This window comes from Pocillopora verrucosa, chromosome 4, assembly GCF_036669915.1.
Source record: "Pocillopora verrucosa isolate sample1 chromosome 4, ASM3666991v2, whole genome shotgun sequence".
In the NCBI taxonomy this organism is placed as follows: domain Eukaryota; kingdom Metazoa; phylum Cnidaria; class Anthozoa; order Scleractinia; family Pocilloporidae; genus Pocillopora; species Pocillopora verrucosa.
In genome coordinates this window covers 2,001,100-2,021,157 of record NC_089315.1, presented here as the reverse complement: position 1 = coordinate 2,021,157, position 20,058 = coordinate 2,001,100, and the positions used below count along the sequence as shown (strand labels likewise).

Here is a 20,058-nt window from a genome sequence, read left to right as displayed (position 1 = left end):
TATTCATTTGTGTCAGTATAAATTATGGAGGGGAAAACACAACGCAAAACCTGGGCTCCTGTCAAAACGTAATACCCAGGCGTTAAATAATAATCGAAACAGCTAATGAAATCATAAATAAACAAGTTAAGAGTGTTATATTAGATTTTTTACAGATTGTAGTGATTTATGCCAGTAAATGGTGGCGACAAGTAAGCACAGCATCTATATTTCACAGTCGCTAGCAAGTAAATTTTGCCGGACTTTGAGTTCGTCTCAAGATAGAACAACACAAATACACAAGGAAATTTTTACAATAACTTATTAACCATCCTTTTGTCTTTTAAAAACTCGAAGCTCAGTAGATTCTGTCATATCGGTCATTGTTAAAACTGTCTTTGTTTTGATGTTACTATTCGATATAGGAAAAGTATGTCGAACAAAAATATTCACCAAAAAATAAATATTACTTTACCAGCTTCAATATTGACAGGAGATTAAGTTTAGATGATAAAACAAAGGATTATGTTGACAGAAATACTGGAGGTCAAGTTTATTGGTTACATGAAGTCACACAACTCAGGTAATATTCACGGTGAAAATTTGCATATTTGGTCGAACGAAAAAATAATTTCTCAAAAACTGAAATATATTTTCACAAAAAACTACAACAAAATTATGAGGACATATTGGGCCACAAATTATGAAAGTAAGAGTGAAAGCAAGTTTTGGGTGACTTGCCGCTGTATGTCTGATTCATGCTGACATTAACTCATACACATGGCGTGTATGGCTTAAATATCAAATTGATGCTGATCAACATTTGGCCTCAAACACATCACAAGGTTAGATTCTGATGTTTACAAAGAACGTGCTCGAGATACACAGACGACAAAAGTAATTTTCAAAATCTCCCCCCATTATAATTGGATTTGGAGGCAGCTTTTCATATCATTGAAATAAACTGCAACTCTAGCTACTGAAATGCTCTTCAAACTATCCGAGTGCTTCATATCTCGATGAACGCATGCTGACATATGAACCAATCGTTTTATTCGTCAGCTGTGTTTTCATCAAGATATGAAGTCCTTGCAAAGTTGTAATAGTGCTCAAGAAGCTAGAGATGCTCTCAGCTGCGCCTCCAGCGACTCTTACACATTTTATCTCCTCTCCAAACTTCCCACGAGTAGGAACCAAACTGGACCAGTTCTCAGATTTGATTTATTGAGGGCCTTTTTCGGGAAAGAAACAAAGAAGACGGTTTGGACGCCGAAAACAACTAGAAAGATTTAATTTTTTCTAAGATTTAATTTTTCGTAACTCGTTGATGAATTTTTATAACATTCTTTGAGAAGAAAGCTATTGTTGAGAGTTACAATAAGTTTTTGACAATTTAGTGATAGCAGCATCCATCCAGAAGGAAAATGACCAATACCGACAGTTCAGAAATTAGATCCGATGTTGAGAAGGAAAGCCTGATAACTGGCAGTACCCGAATCAGCGAGAAAGAGGAAAAGTGTTCCTCCAGAGGTGATTCACCCGGGATTCTTCACATTCTTAACAACATAGTTATCTACGCCAGCAATGGTCTTTGCGGCTTCATGGTGTTTGTTTCATTCTCTTTGTTTTCACCATTCTTTCCTGCAGAGGTTAGCATTTCTATTCATTAATCAATAATATATTAGAAATAAGTCTATATTGGATATATAATAATAATACTTGTAATATATTGGTAAATTAACGTAATATATCTTTCACAGTTTAATAGTTCACTAGCTCGTCATCAAATAATTGTTTTTAGCTCTAATGAAGAAAAAAAAGAGCTTTTCTCGAAAAGCCTGTTAGAGTTGTGTATGCTCCTGTTAAGTCGTCTGAATCATTTACACTAACATTGACCTTAAACTCTTTATTCACAATTCAAGATTATTTACGAAATACTATTGATTAATATACGAAATTTCATAAAAATTCAAAATCATGTATAATACAAAAGCATTTAACTTTAAAGTTTCCCTTAAAAAAAAATAAAACTTTAGATGCCCGCGGTGGCGACGTTTATTTTGCAGTCTAAGGAGTGTTCTATCTTGCTGTGAAAAGGCGTTCGTGAACCTCTCACGCATCCGCGTACCGATATTAGAATTTCGAAAGAGGTTTGTGTCTTGAACCATGCGATAACTGTGTTATACGGCTCGGTGTCTTTCTGAGCTATCTTATCTGCAAGATGCTTCAAGAAACGCTAACACTCATGTCCCATTCCGCCATTGGTTCCAAACACTGAAGGTGTGAATGAACTCATCTCTACATCTTTACCCTAAAATTTATTGTTAGTGTGTAAAAAAATAAATTTCACTGTCAAAATATCATTGACTGTGGTGAAAAAAAAGGAATGGGAATAATAACATTTTTCATTGATAGATTCGTAACATACCTATTTTGAATTTGAGACAATTTGAATATTAATTTTAGTTCTTGAGGTGCTTAATACATTTCATTTTGGGGAAAAACAAATTTTTTCCTAAGGTAACAGGCAATATGGTGAAAGTAAATATACATTTAAATAAAACAGCAAAATTTCAATCTATTTCTTTGTGTCGAATCTAGTTCTTTGTATTAAATCTCTGAGTGTTACGTATGCAGCCAGGAGAGCAACAAGCTAATGGCTTCTATTATACATTAAACTTTGATTTATATTTTCAGGTTATGGTCACATATTACGAAAACACCTGATAAAATTATAGTGTGGTGGGATTTTTTTCAATTTTTCCAGATGTGATGGAAAGCCTTTGAATATTTCTCTCTCCTCTTAGATCAATGTCAACATCCTCTGAAAAGTATTAAAGTTGGCTCTCGGATGAGTTGTAAAACGATGCCGACTATTTTGATAATGTAATCAATTCTAATGGGAAATGCCAGTAGTCCAGATAAGATTTGACTTATTAACCAGAGGAAGAGCTCGTTCAAAAACAGCCTTCAATCCAAAATGAGGGAGCAGAACTCGAGCTCAGATTGTATCTTTGGAGTTAGTTGACTCTGGACTCTTCGAAACCTATTATTATCTCCGTAGTATTGCCTACTTTGTGGTTTTTTAAGCATTTTCTGTATATAAATCACCATTCTTTCCTAGTAAGGTCAGCAATATTATATTTATTGATGAATAATAACGTACTTCTTTCTGGGGAGCATACGTATGCCAATGTTTACAGTTTTTCCTTAATTGATTGATAAACGAGGTATTTTACTTTGATGCAAAAGCTGCCCTTTCATTCATAACGTAGAGAAACTGTCGGGACCCAAGTGATCCATAAGGATTTTTGATCACTGCACGTACCTCTTCGCCAATGTTATATTTTGCATAACTTGCACTTACTCCAAAAAATTATACATTGGTGAAACAGAGAGTTGACTATGTGACCGATTCCGAGAACACCTTCGCAACGTAAAAAGAAATGACAAGGACCTAGCCAAACCTGTCGCTAGACACTTTAATCTCTAATCATTCTAGGCAAAAAGCGGCAAAACTCTGTCTTTCAAATCGGCACTCTTAATCCCCACGGTATCAACGACTACTTTTCATTTAACTAATTTATTCTTGCTTTTCTCCTCACCATGTTCCCAGCAATAGCTTGGCTCCATTTTCTGCATATTCGCTCTGACGAAGGGGTTATGCTAAAAAACGTCAGCTTCGAAACTATTTACAGTAACAAATTTACATTATCAACTCAGCTTATAATACCAAATTACCTTATTTGAAAAGTGAGCTGCGCCCAAAAGGGTTTCAAATAGTTGTCGATGTTTTATTAAAAATCATAATCATTAATAATATTGTTGACGCTGCTTTCAGCTCCTATACGGCTAGCTTATCGGTACCATGTTACAGCAGGGCTTCAGTAAGCTGTCTGCCATCGGCAGCAAGGTTTTGCAGCGGTGTCCCGAAGGCGTTGTGCGAGGCTCGTTCCGATTCCTTCAGTTGGGGTATTGCGCCAGACCAGCAGGGAAAAAAAACTCTGACTGGCCAGCGACCTTACATTTCTTGAATTACCGCTTTATGGTTTTGTCTCGGCCTTGCCTTGGACTGAGGGTACTTGCTTGGATCATGCCTTGAGTGCCGACATGCCTTGAGTGCCGACAACATCTGATGAATCAACTCTCAGCTAAAAGTTACTTTTGAGGAAGAGGAATTTGTAGGAAGTTGGACCCAAATCTAACACATACGTTCCACACTTTCCTTAACTTTATTATTGATATTGTTATAAATAAACATCATTTTAAAAATAAGCTGTGATTAAGGGTTGTAAATAATTTTCCTCATGTTAGTCAGAGTAATATCCATTCGGGTTAAATCGACTATCAGCTCAGTGATTCTATCCGATGATCAGAAAAATGGCCTGAAAATTGACGGCCTCCGACTTAGCGAGAAAGAGGAAACCTCAAGTTTACAGTGTTCCTCTGGAGGTGGTTCACCTAGGATTCCTCACAGCGGAGCTTATAATAATCTTATAATAATATCTTTCACAAGCTTCAATATTCCCATGAAAGCAAATGAAAACAAAAGACTGATCTGTACACTCAGGGCAAAAGGCTCACCATATATACCTGGAACAGTGTCGTGGTAGGAGGTTTTAGGGGAGAGGGGTGGGGCAAAGGGCTAAAGTGGCAAAAGTACGAACTTATTGGGGGTCTGAGGATGGCTACTGTAAAGTAGGAGCATATTAGGGGTCTGAGGATGGCTACTGTAAAGTAGGAGCTTATTGGGGGTCTGAGGATGGCTACTGTACAGTAGGAGCTTATTGGGGGTCTAAGGACAGCTACTGTGCATGGTTTTTCAATCAATAATGAAATCTAGAGCCAAGTACAAATATTGATATTTGTCCCGATGCCATTTTCACATTTGTTTCAAGGGTTCTGTGATTTATTGTATAACTTTTTCTCTCTTTTTTTTTTTTTTGTTTACTTTAAGGCAATGAGAAAAGGCGTGTCTGAAAGTATAGTGGGGCTTATCTTTGCAACTTATTCGTTTGTGATTTTCATCTTTTCGCCATTTTGTGGAGTTCTTGTAAGTATTTGACTCTGAAGGGTATCCATGATAGTTAGAATATTTAATTCATTTATTTTTATATTTACCACTATTCGCTTTTTTGGATTCAATACTCCACCATCTTTATTTTAGTATTAATTTTTATGATAAATAACTTCATCTCATTCAGATCGGAATAGGCTCAACAAGGCAGAATCTGAAACAGTTTACTTTCATTTTACAGATTACTTTGCTTGAACAAATAATATTTCATTGTCAATGATAATTGTACATTTTGCATCCTGAAACCCTTAAATCCTAATAGTGACAATCGCCTAAAATCTCCTTACAGTAATACTGATGAGTCATTTTTTAACATCATAAGAATAAATGAATCGATTACCAACCCGAGAAGCTTTGATTTTTAAATTCTCCTTTTCAGTACCAGATGAATCTAGAGAAAACACTTTAGAGAATATGGTTACTGATGTTGGGGTGTAAAGGGTTAACAGAATGATATATGAGAACCACATGGCCCCAACTCAATTATGTGTAGTTTTCTGCTTGAATCAATAATTGTATTACAAGATTTTTCACAATCACTTACTGATGAGCAATTTGTATCACTTGCAGATACCAAAATATGGTCCTGGGTTTGTTCTCTACTCAGGGCTTGTTCTTTGTGGGGGATCATTGGTTTTATTTGGGTGAGCCAAAATACTGCTTTTAAGATTTCTGTATTTGATTACACAATTAATCATAACCATTACAAATTCCTCAAATATTGTTGGTGCATTCGCAGCTTCGTTTTTCACTAATCATTCTGTAATCGGACTGTTGGCTGTAATCGGACACCTGTAATCAGACAGTTGAAGCAGCCAATCATACTAAGTCCACTCAGCTAATCCACCAATCACAGAAATGATCAAAATAACCATAGCAACAACCAGTTATCCAAAGAAAAACTAGGGAATTTCCAAAATGGAGGAATTTTTAACTAAAGACATTGTCTCCACCGCAGATATTTGTTGTAGGTATATTTGTTTTCTCGGAAATTGAAATGGTTATTATAAATTGGTAATAGGACTTCTTGTCGCCCAATTCTGTCTGTAATCATACTTGTGATTAATAAATCGGACTCCCGCTTCGCGGTCGTCCGATTTTGTTAATCACTCGTACGATTACAGACAGAATTGGACTCCACTTGGTCCTATTATCATCATTAATCTTTTAGTTGCCATTCCTCCTTCTTCTCATCAGTCTTCTGCTTGTAATTGTATTAATATTGTGAAGAGAAATTTCTCTTTGGTTAATCTTGGAAGTGGAAAGACCAACTCTCAGATGTAGCATTTATCCAATAGCTTAAACTGGACAAGACTTGGGCAAGCTAAGTAAATATGCTGATAAATGTGAAAGACAGTCCATTTGAAATGTTCTTGAAAGTTAAGTGTAAAAAGACCTAAAGTGAAAAATTAGAAGTTTAAGCAAAAGATCTTGCTAAGAGTACGAGCAGTTTCTCCTTTTTGACGAAGTCCGTCGCGCGAGTAAAAAGAAATCAGTGAAAGAAATATTTTATGTTAGCACGCCGCGGGGAATTCTGGGAATGAGATGTAAAGGAAGGGACCACAGTGTAAGCCCAAGAGTTTGACCTTACACAGGTGAGTGATTTTTAACCTCAATTAGATGTAACCAATGGCATTCCTCATCTTAATAACCAGTCAATTTTCATGTCGTCGCAACGCTCGGGTAATGTCAAGAGCTCTAAACTATCTCAAATTTCGAAGGGCACTGTGAACTGGAAATCTGCGAAATGTCTCAGTTCGGATGAGTCTCACAAACGAAACTCCTCAGAAGATACTTAGGAAAGGTAGAGGTACCATCGCGAACGAATTTTTCTCTCTGTGTGCTTCCAATTATAAATTGCCTTCAGCGATCGCGAAGTGATTCAAAAATCTCATGTCTAACGCTCGATTTACACTGGGCTCAGAATTCAGAGCCATGGAAGTTGACACTGTGCGGTGTGCTGCCGGTCACGGTTCTCAAATAGGTAAATGACCGGCAGTCAGAAATTTTTCTAAAGATTGAAAATTGAAAAAACGTCCTTTCCAGCAAGAAGAGCTTTAAGCGTCTCAGTATGCCCTGGTTTCAGAAAGAATTGTCGAAAACCTGCAAGCCATAAGCCATGATTAGTCTGGAGCGTTGACTAGCGTTGATACGTATAACCAGTTGTTGACAGATTACTACCCGATAGCCGATCATATTTTTGTGTTGAGAGCGCAATGCGGAAGTCAAACTCTTGGAATTTTTTGGTCTGTGTTCCCTTTTTTCGAGCGCCTCACTCCAAGGGCTCCCTGCATCATTGTTTTTTTCCACTGGTTTTTTGGACTCGCGCGCGACGGATCTCACCGAAAAGGAGGGACTGCTCGAATTCTAGGTCTTGCTCCTTTAGGGATTTGAGCTTTTTAAACAAAGAAGTATCTGTGCCTTTTGTATCTTTCAGATTTTGTGACCGTATTGTAGATCGGGATGCGTTCATAACTGTTTCCTTCATACTGAGAGCAACATCTGCTATTGGAGGGGCTGCAGTTGAAACCTCGGCATTGTCAATTTTATTGGGAAAATATCCAGATAATGTTGGAATGGTTTCAGTATGTGGGATTTTGTTTGTTGAATTCAAACTACATTTTGTAATGAATACATTTTTTGCCTTGCCGTGAAGATAATACATATGGTAACTTCTAATGAGGAATCACTCAGGAGCCTCTGTGTAAGGCTTGTCATGACATTCCCTGAGTGATGTATATTTCAATGGGTTTAGAGCCACCTTAAGTAACAAAATGCATGAAAATAGCATTTATTCATTAAAGTTACTAAGTACTTTATATAATGTTAGCTTCTATAAAAAATAACAGTGAATAAATTGCAGTAAATAATTGGAATAAATGGTCATTAAATAAGATTTAGCAGTGGCAGATTTAGAAGGTGACTTACTGTACCGGTACCTCCATTTTGTTAAAAAATGATTGGAATATAAAGAGTCGATTTTAACAGTGCATGCAAGTTGAGAAATAGTCTCCATAGTAGGCATGTGGCAAGCTAATGCTAAACATTCCTTGTGAGTGTTGAAGCTGTCATATTGAATTAATTTGATAAGATCGAGTAAAGCCTAGAGTAAGTAAAAACTGTATGCGATGGAGGTGGTACATGCAGTAAGAATGTCCATCAAATTTCCCTTGTCCCCTCCTCCCTTCATAATTTGTTCTCTGCAGGCTTTCTTGATCTTGTCGATTAGCAAGTTAGAGCAGCTTTAAGTTAAGGCAAAATATGAAAACAGTTCTTTGACCGTTATTTTCTAGGGTGTGGTGGAGACAGCTGCTGGAGCCGGAGATGCCTTTGGTTCAGTCATGGGAGGATTTCTTTACACAGTATGTCCATGGCATGATCTTTAACTGAATTATCTCATTTGTAATATGTAATACATCACGTAAATATTATCTAAAAAGCATCCCTCAATTCAACTTAAAAAGTTATGTCAACATTACATCCAAAACCGCCTCTGATTTTTTTCATAAATTTCTATATATGCTGCTTTTGGCCAGGCTTCATTAGTTGTGTTGTCTAAGAGACAATACCTCAACCGACCACCTCCCCCCCTCCCTCACACCATAGTGAGGGTGAACACTTAATTACCTCAGCTTTTTTCCACAGAGCATGCCGAGTAAAGAATTAAAGTTATAGGTAACAGGGTAATCTGAGATGCAGGAAAATAACATCATCAATAATCTCTGATCTCAGTTGATCTTGTTTCTAGGTTGGTGGTTTTAAACTTCCCTTCATTGTTACGGGTGGAACTATGATTGCTGTTATTCCAATTTTAGCCTTGACACTCGGCAAAGGTTTGATTTATAGATTTTTTAACAATCTTATATTCTCACTAATTTGAGTATCTCAGTCATTTTCTTAAAAGCATTTGATTTGGGAAAAAGGTGCTCAGGTTCAAAAATCATTCAGTCAAAGAAGGAGTGATTGGGCAAGTTAGTCAGTCAGTCAGTCAATCTTTCACTTAACCTTTGAATCATGTTTGATATGTATCTGTATCACCGGTTTTTTACGATGCGCCTCCTATCAACATTAATTTCATTTAAAATCGTTTCAAGGAGACAGGTGACATTGCTCTCGAGCAAACAGTTTGGTAAACAAATATAATTCTATAATAATATAATAAAGTATTATCGTTTGTCTCACGATGTGGTCAGTTATGATGTGAATCGCGAACCGTTCCAGAGCACACCCACAACACCGGACACCAACCGCTTTGGAATGAGGTTAAGTTTATTAATCGTGATCCTTACTGGTACACTGGTAAGGTCAAAGAGGCAATTCACATAAGACTTCAGCCTAACAACATCAACAGGGACAGTGGAATAGAAATTCCTGAAGCGTGGATGCTCACGATAAAAAAACACAACAACCGGAGAGTCGTACGATAGTGAACCGTCGAAGGAACAACTCACTAACATCGAGGATCTAAACAAACCAAACACAGCTGTGGAAAAAAAACCAACCAATCACTGCGGAGCATCATGCTTTATAAGAAGACCCGAAACCATTCGACCTTATCGCCTTATGAAGACTAGTAGTATGCAGTCGAAACGTCGCGATTCACATCATAAGTGACCACATCGTGAGACAAACGATAATACTTTATTATTATTGTGTTTTACCACGATGAACAAGCACAACCTTTTTACGAAATTAAATTCTACTCATCAACATGAAAATGCAAGGTAGACTGCTGCCTGTGTTAATAGACTACCATATTTATCCGCGGATTGGACACACCCGCGTATAGGCTGCACATTTTGGAGAGGTGGCAAAACGCTACAGAGCCCCTGTTTTCCTGTTAACCCCATCCTTTACAATCGTGTGAGACAAAACCATTTAACTGAAAGGAAAGTCAGCGCTGGGGCTGCAAATTTTTTTGCTGATCACTTCTTACTCAGTCTATGGATATAAAATGAGAAACACGAGTTCCTTTACTGTATTGAGTGCAATTTTGAGCCATATCAGTCCGTTCCTGAGAATTTTCTCTCGAAATATAGCAAGGATAAATGTTAATTAAAAACTACCTACCAGGAGAGGAAAAGAAGGAAAACGATGACAAGGAATCAATATCCAGGTTAACAGTGCTAAAAATTCCAACTGTACTCGTGTTATGTAAGTAAATGACTACACTTAACATTTCACATATTTTTTCTGACAATATAATGGAGAGTTAATATTACTAGATAATGTGATTGCTGATGCACCCTGGGTTGAGGGTGGCCAGAATACTTCTTTTGGCAGAAAATTTATGTGAATGTCTCACGGACAAAAACACGTGGCTCATTTGACGTTTTTCCAAAAGATACCAGAGCACTTAAACGAAACTAGCTTTATAGTGAATGCACTCCCAGAGTCTAAAACCATATCAGAAATCAAACTGTTACACCTTCTCTGCATTGTTATGTCATTTATATCGAAGCTTTAAGGTAATCTTGGAGGGCGGACTCTTACTGTAAGCCAAATACATTAGCAAGGAAAGTAAGCAAAGTGGCTTCTCACCATCCATTTCAGTTCATGAAAAGGAAAAAAAACAAAAACGAGCGGCCCTTTTTGCGCATTATTTTAGCTGATTATCCGTTATAAGCAATAGATTAGGGTCGTTAAAGGCTACATTTTATCAAGTGATAGCTTATGCGTTCAAAAGGTTGATAAACATTAGAAAAATAAATGTAATTTTTTTTAAAGTTGTCAGTGGCAAAAGTTGCTCGAGGTGCTCCAAACGCTAAAAGTTGATCAAAAATTGCCGAGCACAAGGGAAGGGGCCATTTTTAAGTTACATGTCTTAGAGAGTTAGAGCTCTTACATTTGTTTAAGAGTTACCGAAATGAGAGTGGTCTCTAACAAATTTTTCCTGTCATTTCATTCCAGCTCTCTGTTTTGCCGTCTGTGGCTTGTCATTTTGTTACCCTGATCCTATCTTAGGGCCTCACTTAATGGAGGTACAACTACGACTTTTACTCTTAAATCATGTCAGGTCTTGTTGGATAATGTTTCCGCATTCTGTCACAGAACATGGTTTGTCAACTAGATGGCTTGATCAAACAGAATCCCTTAACGCAGTACCTTGAGGAATATTCAAAAGTGAATATGATTACTTCAGGATTTCGTTAGTTCTGTTTGACTTCCCTCTTGTGATCTGGTAAACTCACGCCAACTATTTGGAGGTAGAACTAAAACTGATTATGACTTGGTCATTGTCGTTTCCCCGCCCTTCATAGGTTTCTTCATTGTATTTTCAATTCCTCATTAGCTCCGCGTGACATTTATCTTTCCTCTAATTGGACGTTGTGACTACTTTGGTTACCATTATGCGACATTTGATCGAAATTAGCTTGTGACCAGGCCCTCACTGTTAGCGCTGCCGGACGTGCATATCTCTGCAAGCGGGAAGATTAGAGACGAGTTGAGACAGGTTTGCTGGGATCTGGCAGACCCCAAATTGACCGCTGGCCGGCTTGCTTCTCTCAAGAACTCAGACTCTCTCGGAGGCTAAGAAACGCTCGTGTTGCACGCCTATAATCGAAATACGATTTATTATTCCTTTTGGAAAGTTGAGTTCGCCAAACTTTTAAAGTCTTCTGTCTTCAAAGTTGAACTTAATGGTCCATTTGGCATATATTCACTTCACAGATGGGTCAAAATCCAGCAAATGTTGGTCTTGCTTTTCTTTGTTGGAGTGCGACTTACGCCCTGTTTGCACCATTGGTCGGATGCATAGGAGATAAAACGGTAAGTTTTCCCTTTGGCATAGCGGAAATTAACTCCGCATTAGGGTCTGGCATTATCATAATTACCAAATCTGCGCTCCAAAAACTTTTATCAACAAGACAAGCGTTTGCCGGTGGGGGAAACTAAGACTTCTTTTTGTGAGGTTTCCTTTTCTCTCGTGGTGAATGGTGTGGGACAGGGCGGGGTTTCCAGTGCATTATGACGTGCGTAATGACGTGTTCAAACTCAAGTTCGCGAAATTCAACTTGGTGACCGACGGAGTCCATTCTGTTCCAATCAAAAGTGTATTCCCCAGAGGCTAAGGAATGAATTCTAACAATTAAAGAGTGCTGGGGGAAAATAGCGACTTTCGGTGACGTCTTGCTGTGAGGAGTTTTCCCAAACATTTCTGCTTCGACATTTGTAGGACCTCTAATGACAAAACTTACCATTCATACCTCCGATTTACATTTGATTGAATTGTTAACTCGAGGCGTCACCTCAGAGAAAAAAAATCATCCACTCCGAAAGCTGTGTTGTTAAGAACTCGTGGTGACAACTCTTTCTCGTGTGATTTGGTATGTAATGTATTAAAAATAAAAGCATGATTTTGATGCAACTACATATTTCTTAAAAAATCTCTTTGCAGAAATGTTATCGAACGATGATGATAGCAGGTTTTACTGTAATTCTCGTTGGACATCTGTTGGTGGGACCTGCTCCATTTCTTACGTTCTTACCAGCAAAGTATGTATACTCGTCATTCTGCATATTATTATGATCATGTTAACTAAAAGTAATAGTAAAAAAAAAACGATCTTCGATATTCTGAGCAATTTGTACACGTTCAAAAAATTCAGAAGTCAATGAACCTGCAAACATGGATTTGTAGTTGTGATTATCAAGTTTCACGCCTGTCTCCAGAACGATCCAAAACTGAGGTTCAGTCACCTTTGAGAAATGTTATGTTAATGGTAAAACTTATTCGATTCCGCTGTTCTTTTAGGACGATTTGGCTGTTGATTTTAGCAGTGTTCCTTTATGGAATTGGGGGTGCACTTGGCTTTGTACCTATCATGCCTGAACTTATTAAAACTTTAAGGTAAGTACCAATGTTTAAGTAAATACAACAACCAATGCAATGGGGGCACAAAAGGCGTTACTAGTTTAATAGCAATACACAAAGCTATACCTTAGTTTCCCAGGTAAATTCATCGCCGCCATGATAGATGGGAATATGTTCTTTGATATTACATTACAACTTCGAGACCTCTGAAAATGAGAGATGATGAGTTTTCCTTTTCGGTGTCACTTATCCGTCGGTGTCTGTTTTTTTGAATGATTTTTAGTGGGTATGCTTGGCATTTGAACTGTTAAGTCAGCGTAACCAAGTCCTCTCTCCTTCATCTTTGTCTGTGAGCTTTGTAATTACTTTTAACTAGTACAGCAACTCCAGATCGATAACTCGAACCTTAAAAAAAGAGTCGTTTCTTTTTTCTCTAAAGTAAAGTCGCAGTAAATAAATGGCGGATTTCCAGTGGTATTGGTTTTGGTTTGAGTTAGCGCGAAGTTGGAATTGGCGAGTGTTGAGTTATTGGAAGTCAACTTTATTAATTCATTGACTTTTTTATTACAATCTTATGTTTGTACTTGCTTGTTGCTTCTTTTCCTCTTACAGGGCAGATGGTATGTCCAATGATTCCTCCGCAAACGTCCTTGTATCAAGTATTCACAATTCTATGTACTATTTAGGGTATGTGCAATTTTTTTACTGACTCTTTCTCTCTTTTGTTTCAATCGCTAAAGCCACAACGATTTGAAGGAGGGCCGAAGCTATCATGGGTTATAAATGTTTTTCAATTCCTTCTTTCCAGGTCAATGATTGGGCCTGTTCTGGCTGGAGTATTATATGATCACTTTGGATATGAGTGGTCCACGAGTGTAAGCGCTGTCTTCATCATTCGAGGCATTTGATCCACGCTACGAGACTTGATATTATAAAGAGTTTTGGGGATGTCAGTATTTAGCGCGCCCGGGGTGGGGGGGGGGGGGGGGTTGATTTCGGCGGAGATCACATGGTTTTCACTGAAGGGGAAACAGATAGGGGATCAGTCGTTTCCAAAAGACGATAAAGGAGGGACTTAGGTAGATTTTAACATAACACAATCAAAATACCCCCTCCCCTCCCCTCCCCCTTCCTCGTTGGTAAATTATGACCGGTGTCTTAACAGGAACAACCATTCACATAACAAGTATTTCTTCTCGGTTTCTTACTTTTGCAGGTAGCAGGTTTCATCTGCTTTTTTCAAGTGAGTGAACAAACAATTTTGTTTCCAAATGATCTTTCTCTGAAGTAATTTTTCCCCTTTTTTCCTTTAGGTTTTGTTGTTTGTTTGTTGGAATATTTCTATTGTATTTGTTTTTTTTAGCTCCTGCTGATTTGTTTATTCACGTTTTTTTAAAAGATCTCTTTAAGGTTAGTAAATAGTTCGATAACGTTAATATCAGCTGTTTCTGTAAAAGCACCTTACAAGTAGCTACTATACAACCTCTTTTCTGAAATAATCAGCAAGGTATGTGACTGAAGTTCACAATATTCTTTCTTATATTGAGCCTTTTTGACTTGACTTGCACGTATGAAGACAGTGAAGTTAAGTGAAGCTGAATTAACGGTTTCAACGACGAAAAGAAATCAACCAATCAGTCTTTTAAGAAACTGACCTAAATCATTCGACTGAAAATAATTCATCGGTTGACTGATGACTTCCGCTTGTGTTGTCGAAACCGAACGATTCCACTTTACGATTGTACGATGCTTTTTTCTTTTCTTAATCTTAGGGAAAATACTGACTCAGGGAGGTACCTCTCGTAGTTAACTATGTGCAGGAGGATAACAATTGATTGAAATGTCGACAAGCGCTGAAAACGTTGCATTAATATGAAGCAAGGAGGGAGGACTTTATGTTTATTGTATGACGTCACATAGCAACACAGACACAGGGCAATATGATACTCGTTTCGCTAAGTTTTATAAACCTAGTGTGAGGCCAGTGTAGTGTGTCTTCCTATATTTGGATAATTACCTTAACTATTAGATAATCTGTATTTTACTGGTTAACACAAACATGATCACAATCACATGGTTATCCTTAAATATCATTTTATGTTATTAAGTTCATTGTATTCTAATAAAGCAGTTGTGTAGCGCACTTGGTCTGACTCACGCATTATGGTAGTATATCGAACCCTTATACACAACAGACAGCAATAGTAGCTTACAAAGACAAGGCCATTACAAGCCTCTGGTGGGTTATTATTGACTGATTTTCCGTGAGTGTACAAGCGTTGTTGTATAAAGTCTGTGAGTTTGACTGTTATTGTCCTGTGAAAGTGTTTATTTGTAATTTCACTCAATACAGTTCGAGGCGAATGCAGCTGACCATTATATTTACTTCCGTATTTGTCAAAACCAAACAAAATGTACGCCGTTTTTTCTGTACCAACCATTCACGGAGTTATTAAATAGATTCAGAACTGCTTCACAAACAGAGGGTGATATCCAATGCATTCAGTCAAGGCTAGTGCATCCCGAAAATACTGATTACCCAGTATCCACTGTTTTGTATTTTTGGGACAGTTTTTTCTGTATCTCCTGTTTATTTTTCATATCCCTAAATTGTTTTTTCTCCAATGATATTTTTTTCTCTGCTGGCTCCATTGCTTTATAGTATTGTTTTTTTTTCCATGTCTAATCATCAATTTTTTTCTTTCCTTTCTGTCAAATACTTTTCATGAACATGTAGCAAACAGTATTCTGTATTGTCCTACAGTACTATATTTCTCTAGTATTTTTCTAATGGCATTAACAAGTGAAGCCATTCCATTTATGTTTTTAGTGTACTGAATTGAGGACGTGTCTCTTTCATGATAAAGCAAGGGGGAATACATATATTTTGATCTTTTTGTGGGTTTAGAGGTACAACTTTGCACAACCTTGTGCATTCACTTTAATTATGTATTATTTCATTCTCAAGAATTGACTTGCTTTGAAGTGAATCAGTTAAAAGTTCTTCACTCTTAGACAAATTATCCAAATTTCCTTCAGTTTCACAAACATCCACAGTTCTTGGAAGATTAACTGGTGATTGCTTGTTGTGTTCTAAACTTGATTTAGGACACATCTTTTTGCCTTTGTCAACAATGGTGGGTAAGGATGAGTTGTAATTCCAGTAATTACATGACTTCATTTTAGGGTAACAAAGAGAGTATAGAGCTACAGCACAACTTAGATTGAAGTATATGGTTTCATTCAGACTGTTTTGAGAAACCATTCTATTTTGAATATTCTCAATTTCTATTCCTCTAACTTCAAATATATCATTGTTATGTATACTCTGAAAATAATGCACTAAACTATCAGGAGACAGTACGTCGAGAAGAACACGTGTACCTTGAGGCTGCCGTCTACCATACAAATCTCTTACATGAGAATCAAATATTTTGAACCCCATATTACTATTACAGTAATACACCCTACTGTTACAATGAAATTGGTGTAGCTTTCAAATATGAGCGATTCAAAGGCTCTTTGTAAAGATGTACAGTACTGATATCCCTCAATGGCAATTTCTTGGTGAACAGTACCAGAGTAGCTTACACTGTATTTGTCGTCGCCGGACGACAATTGGACTCGGCTGATTCGATTTTTTTTTTAACAACATTATTCGCTCACGTTACTCCAAACTCCTCAACTCACCTTTTTTTTTATCTCACACATGAGCACGTGGTCCATTGCAACAAGCCGACCTGTCAATTTACATAGCAACACAAAAAATAAACAAATAAATGAATAAACGTACAGGAAGCGGGAGGGACATCCCCGCCCCTAGTCGAGACACAACGTTCGTCGAGACGATTAACAGTTCTACACTTCCGCTTCCTCTAATAAACAAAGTTTAACAATCAGTCTCTTATACTCGCCGTGCTAAGTACGCACTGTAACTGCTCCAACTAACCCATCCCGCCCAGGATGAGTAGATACGATTCTGCCCAACGGCCATACACCTCGCGGCTGATTGGGCTCTGCAACTAGGACAACATCTCCCTCTTTGAGGTTCTGTTTCTTCTCTTTCCACTTCTTCCTCTCTGTCAGGCTAGGAAGGTATTCCTTGGTAAAACGTCTCCAAAAGAAATTAGCTAGGGCTTAGGACCGTCGCCACATCTTTGTCGAGCTGATCTCACTATCACTAACTTCAGCATCTTCATAACTCGGATTCGCCCGCAACAGCAAGAAACGATTTGGGGTTAACGCTTTGATGTCTCCTGCATCATTGGACACATACTTAGTATTCCTTCTGCTTCGACTAGCGCAGTTCTCAGCACTCCTTTGGAAACCGTCCTGTGTGCTAGAATTGCTTTCAGTGTCTTCTTTGTGCACTGTACTAGTCTCTCCCACGCTCCTCCAAAGTGCAGGGCGCTTGATGGCTGAAACTTCCACTCGATTTCCTTGGGCGCACAGAAGTTTTGTATCCTTTCTTCATCCAATAATTTAATGCATTTCCGCAAGTCGTTATTTGCACCAACAAAGTTTGTTCCATTATCACTGTGAATGCTCTGCGGTCGTCCACGTCCCGCAATGAATCTCTTCAATGCCATAATGAAATGATCTGTTGAAAGATCTTCCACAAGTTTGAGGTGGCACGCTCTAGTACTCATGCAAGTGAACAAACAACCATACAATTTAATCTCATTGCGTCTTTCCCTAACTAACATAGGCCCAGAAAAGTCAACTCCAGTGTTCCTGAACACCATTCCTGGCTCAAGCCTGCACTCTGGTAGACTTCCCATTCGCTACTCTTGAGGTTTTACTGTCTGGCGAAAACAGTAGTTACACTTGAACTTCACGTTCCGCACCGCCTGACGACCATGGATGTTCCAATACTACTGCATTACTTGATTATGCAAGTGTTCAGTTGGCGGGTGGTGGTAGATCTGATGTATTTCCTCCACGATCAGCTGTGCAAGCTCATGGCGTGAGTCAATTATTTTGGGATGTCGTGTCTTGTATGGTAGGCATTGTGCTCTCTGCAGTCTTCCACCAACAACTAAGAATCCATCTCCTCTGTGGATCTCCTTGCCCATCTCTAAACACTGTATCTCTTGGCTGAATGACTCAAATTGCGCCCTCTTCACTAGATAATTCTGAGCAGCTCTCAGTTCACTCGACGTAAGTGCTCCCAGTAGACGCGCTTCCTTCTTAATTCTTGCATTGTTCGCGAATCGCATCACATAAGCGGTAACTCTTCTTAGTTAGTTTCAGAGAAGAATACTTCTTCTATCCCAACAGGACCTCATTCTCCTGTGATGCTCCAGCCCATCTTCCCTTCTTCTTTTCACTCACTTCATCTTTCTCGGAAGGTGCTTCGACTTTATTCTCCGGCCACAGTTCTGCTGATTCATACAGAAACTTGGGTCCACTATTGTAGCGAAAGCCCTTGCAAAGTTCTGTAGGACCTAGTCCACGGGAGATGTCATCTGCAGGATTAGCCTCTGTCGGCACATATCTCCAACTCACTGTGCCCACCCCCAGTGAGGTCTCCAGATTGCTCATAATTGTGTGAATCTCAGACACCCGATTGCCGACGAATGCTTTATAAGTGGAACTTTTCTGGCGGATCCAATGCAAGGCTGTGATGGAGCCACTCCAGAGGATTATCTTCTCTATCTTTGCGGTCATTTCTTTCACTAGTGTTTCAGCTAATCGCACAGCTACAAGAGCTCCCATGAGCTCCAGCCAGCAGATAGAAAGTAACTTTAAAGGGGAAACACGGCCTTTTCCCGCAATAAGACTACACTCTACTGTGTCATCTGTAAATGCACGTCTTAGGTACGTACACGCGCCATAGGCATCCTGGCTGGCGTCACAAAATACATGAAGTGCTGTTTCTCGGATAGGTTTCTGTTCTTGAAATAAAGTTCTTGGAATTCTCACTTCCTCAAGCTTCTCTACTTCCCTGTTTCCCTGTGCCATTCACGCCACTCTTGAAGATCAGCTTCTTTCAACTCATCATCCCACCCGTACTTCATACGATTCAGACTCTGCAGGATGATCTTACTTCTGATTGTGAATGAGAGGAGGAGTCCTCGTGAATCCCAAACAGAGAACGCTTGGCTCAAGATCTTCCTCTTTGTCGTACCCGGATCACCCTTCAGTCCGGTAAACCGGAGCATATCCTCCTGGGCATCCCAAATGACGCCCAAAGTTCTGTCCGTTGGCAACTTGTCTTCACTCAGCTCGAGGAATCGTGGAAATCTATCTTGCTGCGGGATGGTCGCCAAGACGTCTTGGTCATTTGTCAGCCACCTGTGTAGGTGGAAACCTCCACGGCGCAACAACACGGTCATCTGCTTCCGCAATTCAATTGCTTCCTCACGAGAATCCGTTGATGATAGGCCATCATCCATGTAAAAGCACTTGTAGACTGCTTTCACACCAAGAGGTAAATCTTCCCCATTCTCATCAGCATTTCGCCTCATAGTATAGTTCGCTCTGGATGGTGCAGACATTTCTCCAAACACTGTCCTCTCAAACTGATGGTACATTTCTTTCACATCAGCAGCCATAGCAATTCTTCCTTCGCAAAACCTAAGGAAGACTCCAAACAGAGAGGAAAGATGTGGCCCTGTGTAGATCTTATCGTTCAAAATTTGTCCCATGAATTTTGCTTATGCATCGTATACTCTTCTGAGACGACCAGGTTTCTTTGGGTTGATGACAAATCTGTGTGGTAAGTACCAAGTCACTTTACTATCGCACTGTACTTCCTCTTCACTCAGTTTCTTCACATAGCCTTTCTCAATGTCATCCTGGATTGACTTTGCATATCTCTCTTTGACCTCGGGGCAACTCTCAAACTTCTTCTATAGCGATTGCAGCCTCTTCTTTGCCATTTCGTAATTGTTGGGTAGAGATGGTTCCTCTTCTCTCCAAAGTAGGCCTGACACATACGCATCTTCACTCGCATTCTTAAAGGTCGTCTTTTCCATTAGTGACAACGCTCGCTTGTCCTCAATTGAACGGGTTGGATCTGCTAGCTTCACCACACCTAACGTTTCTATCTCTGACTGAGCCACGACCAGCTGCTTCAGCTCCTCATCTTCAACTGAACTTCTTTCTTACACCTTGAACCCATTGTACGGAGATGGTACTCTTCGCTCACCAGGTAACCAGTTAGTCACCGCCTATCCAAGTA

General features: G+C 38.9%; 2 protein-coding genes and 1 pseudogene across 2 annotated transcripts; 1 reads left to right on the top strand and 2 right to left on the bottom strand.

Annotated features, from left to right (window-relative positions):
- The first annotated feature begins 1,403 nt into the window (after positions 1 to 1,403).
- LOC131791643 (MFS-type transporter SLC18B1-like) lies at positions 1,404 to 14,847 on the top strand (annotated as a pseudogene).
- A 2,263-nt stretch (positions 14,848 to 17,110) lies between these two features.
- Positions 17,111 to 17,653, bottom strand: LOC131791634 (uncharacterized). Its single transcript, XM_059108980.1, has one exon. The coding sequence runs from the start codon at positions 17,651 to 17,653 to the stop codon at positions 17,111 to 17,113; it is 543 nt and encodes a 180-aa protein (XP_058964963.1).
- Positions 17,654 to 18,140: 487 nt separating this feature from the next.
- LOC131791625 (uncharacterized) lies at positions 18,141 to 19,429 on the bottom strand. The gene is made up of 2 exons (XM_059108968.2): positions 18,816 to 19,429; positions 18,141 to 18,720 (listed from the first exon to the last, which is right to left on the bottom strand). Exons 1-2 carry the CDS (start codon positions 19,427 to 19,429, stop codon positions 18,141 to 18,143), a joined length of 1,194 nt encoding a protein of 397 aa, XP_058964951.2.
- Positions 19,430 to 20,058: the final 629 nt, after the last annotated feature.

Coding starts and splice junctions, on each gene's coding strand:
- LOC131791634 (XM_059108980.1), bottom strand. CDS start 17,653: ATGGGAAGTCTACCAGAGTGCAGGCTTGAGCCAGGAATGGTGTTCAGG.
- LOC131791625 (XM_059108968.2), bottom strand. CDS start 19,429: ATGGCTGCTGATGTGAAAGAAATGTACCATCAGTTTGAGAGGACAGTG. Junction 18,721..18,815: donor TGGCACAGGGAAACAGGGAA/GTAGAGAAGCTT, acceptor TTGTGACGCCAG/CCAGGATGCCTATGGCGCGT.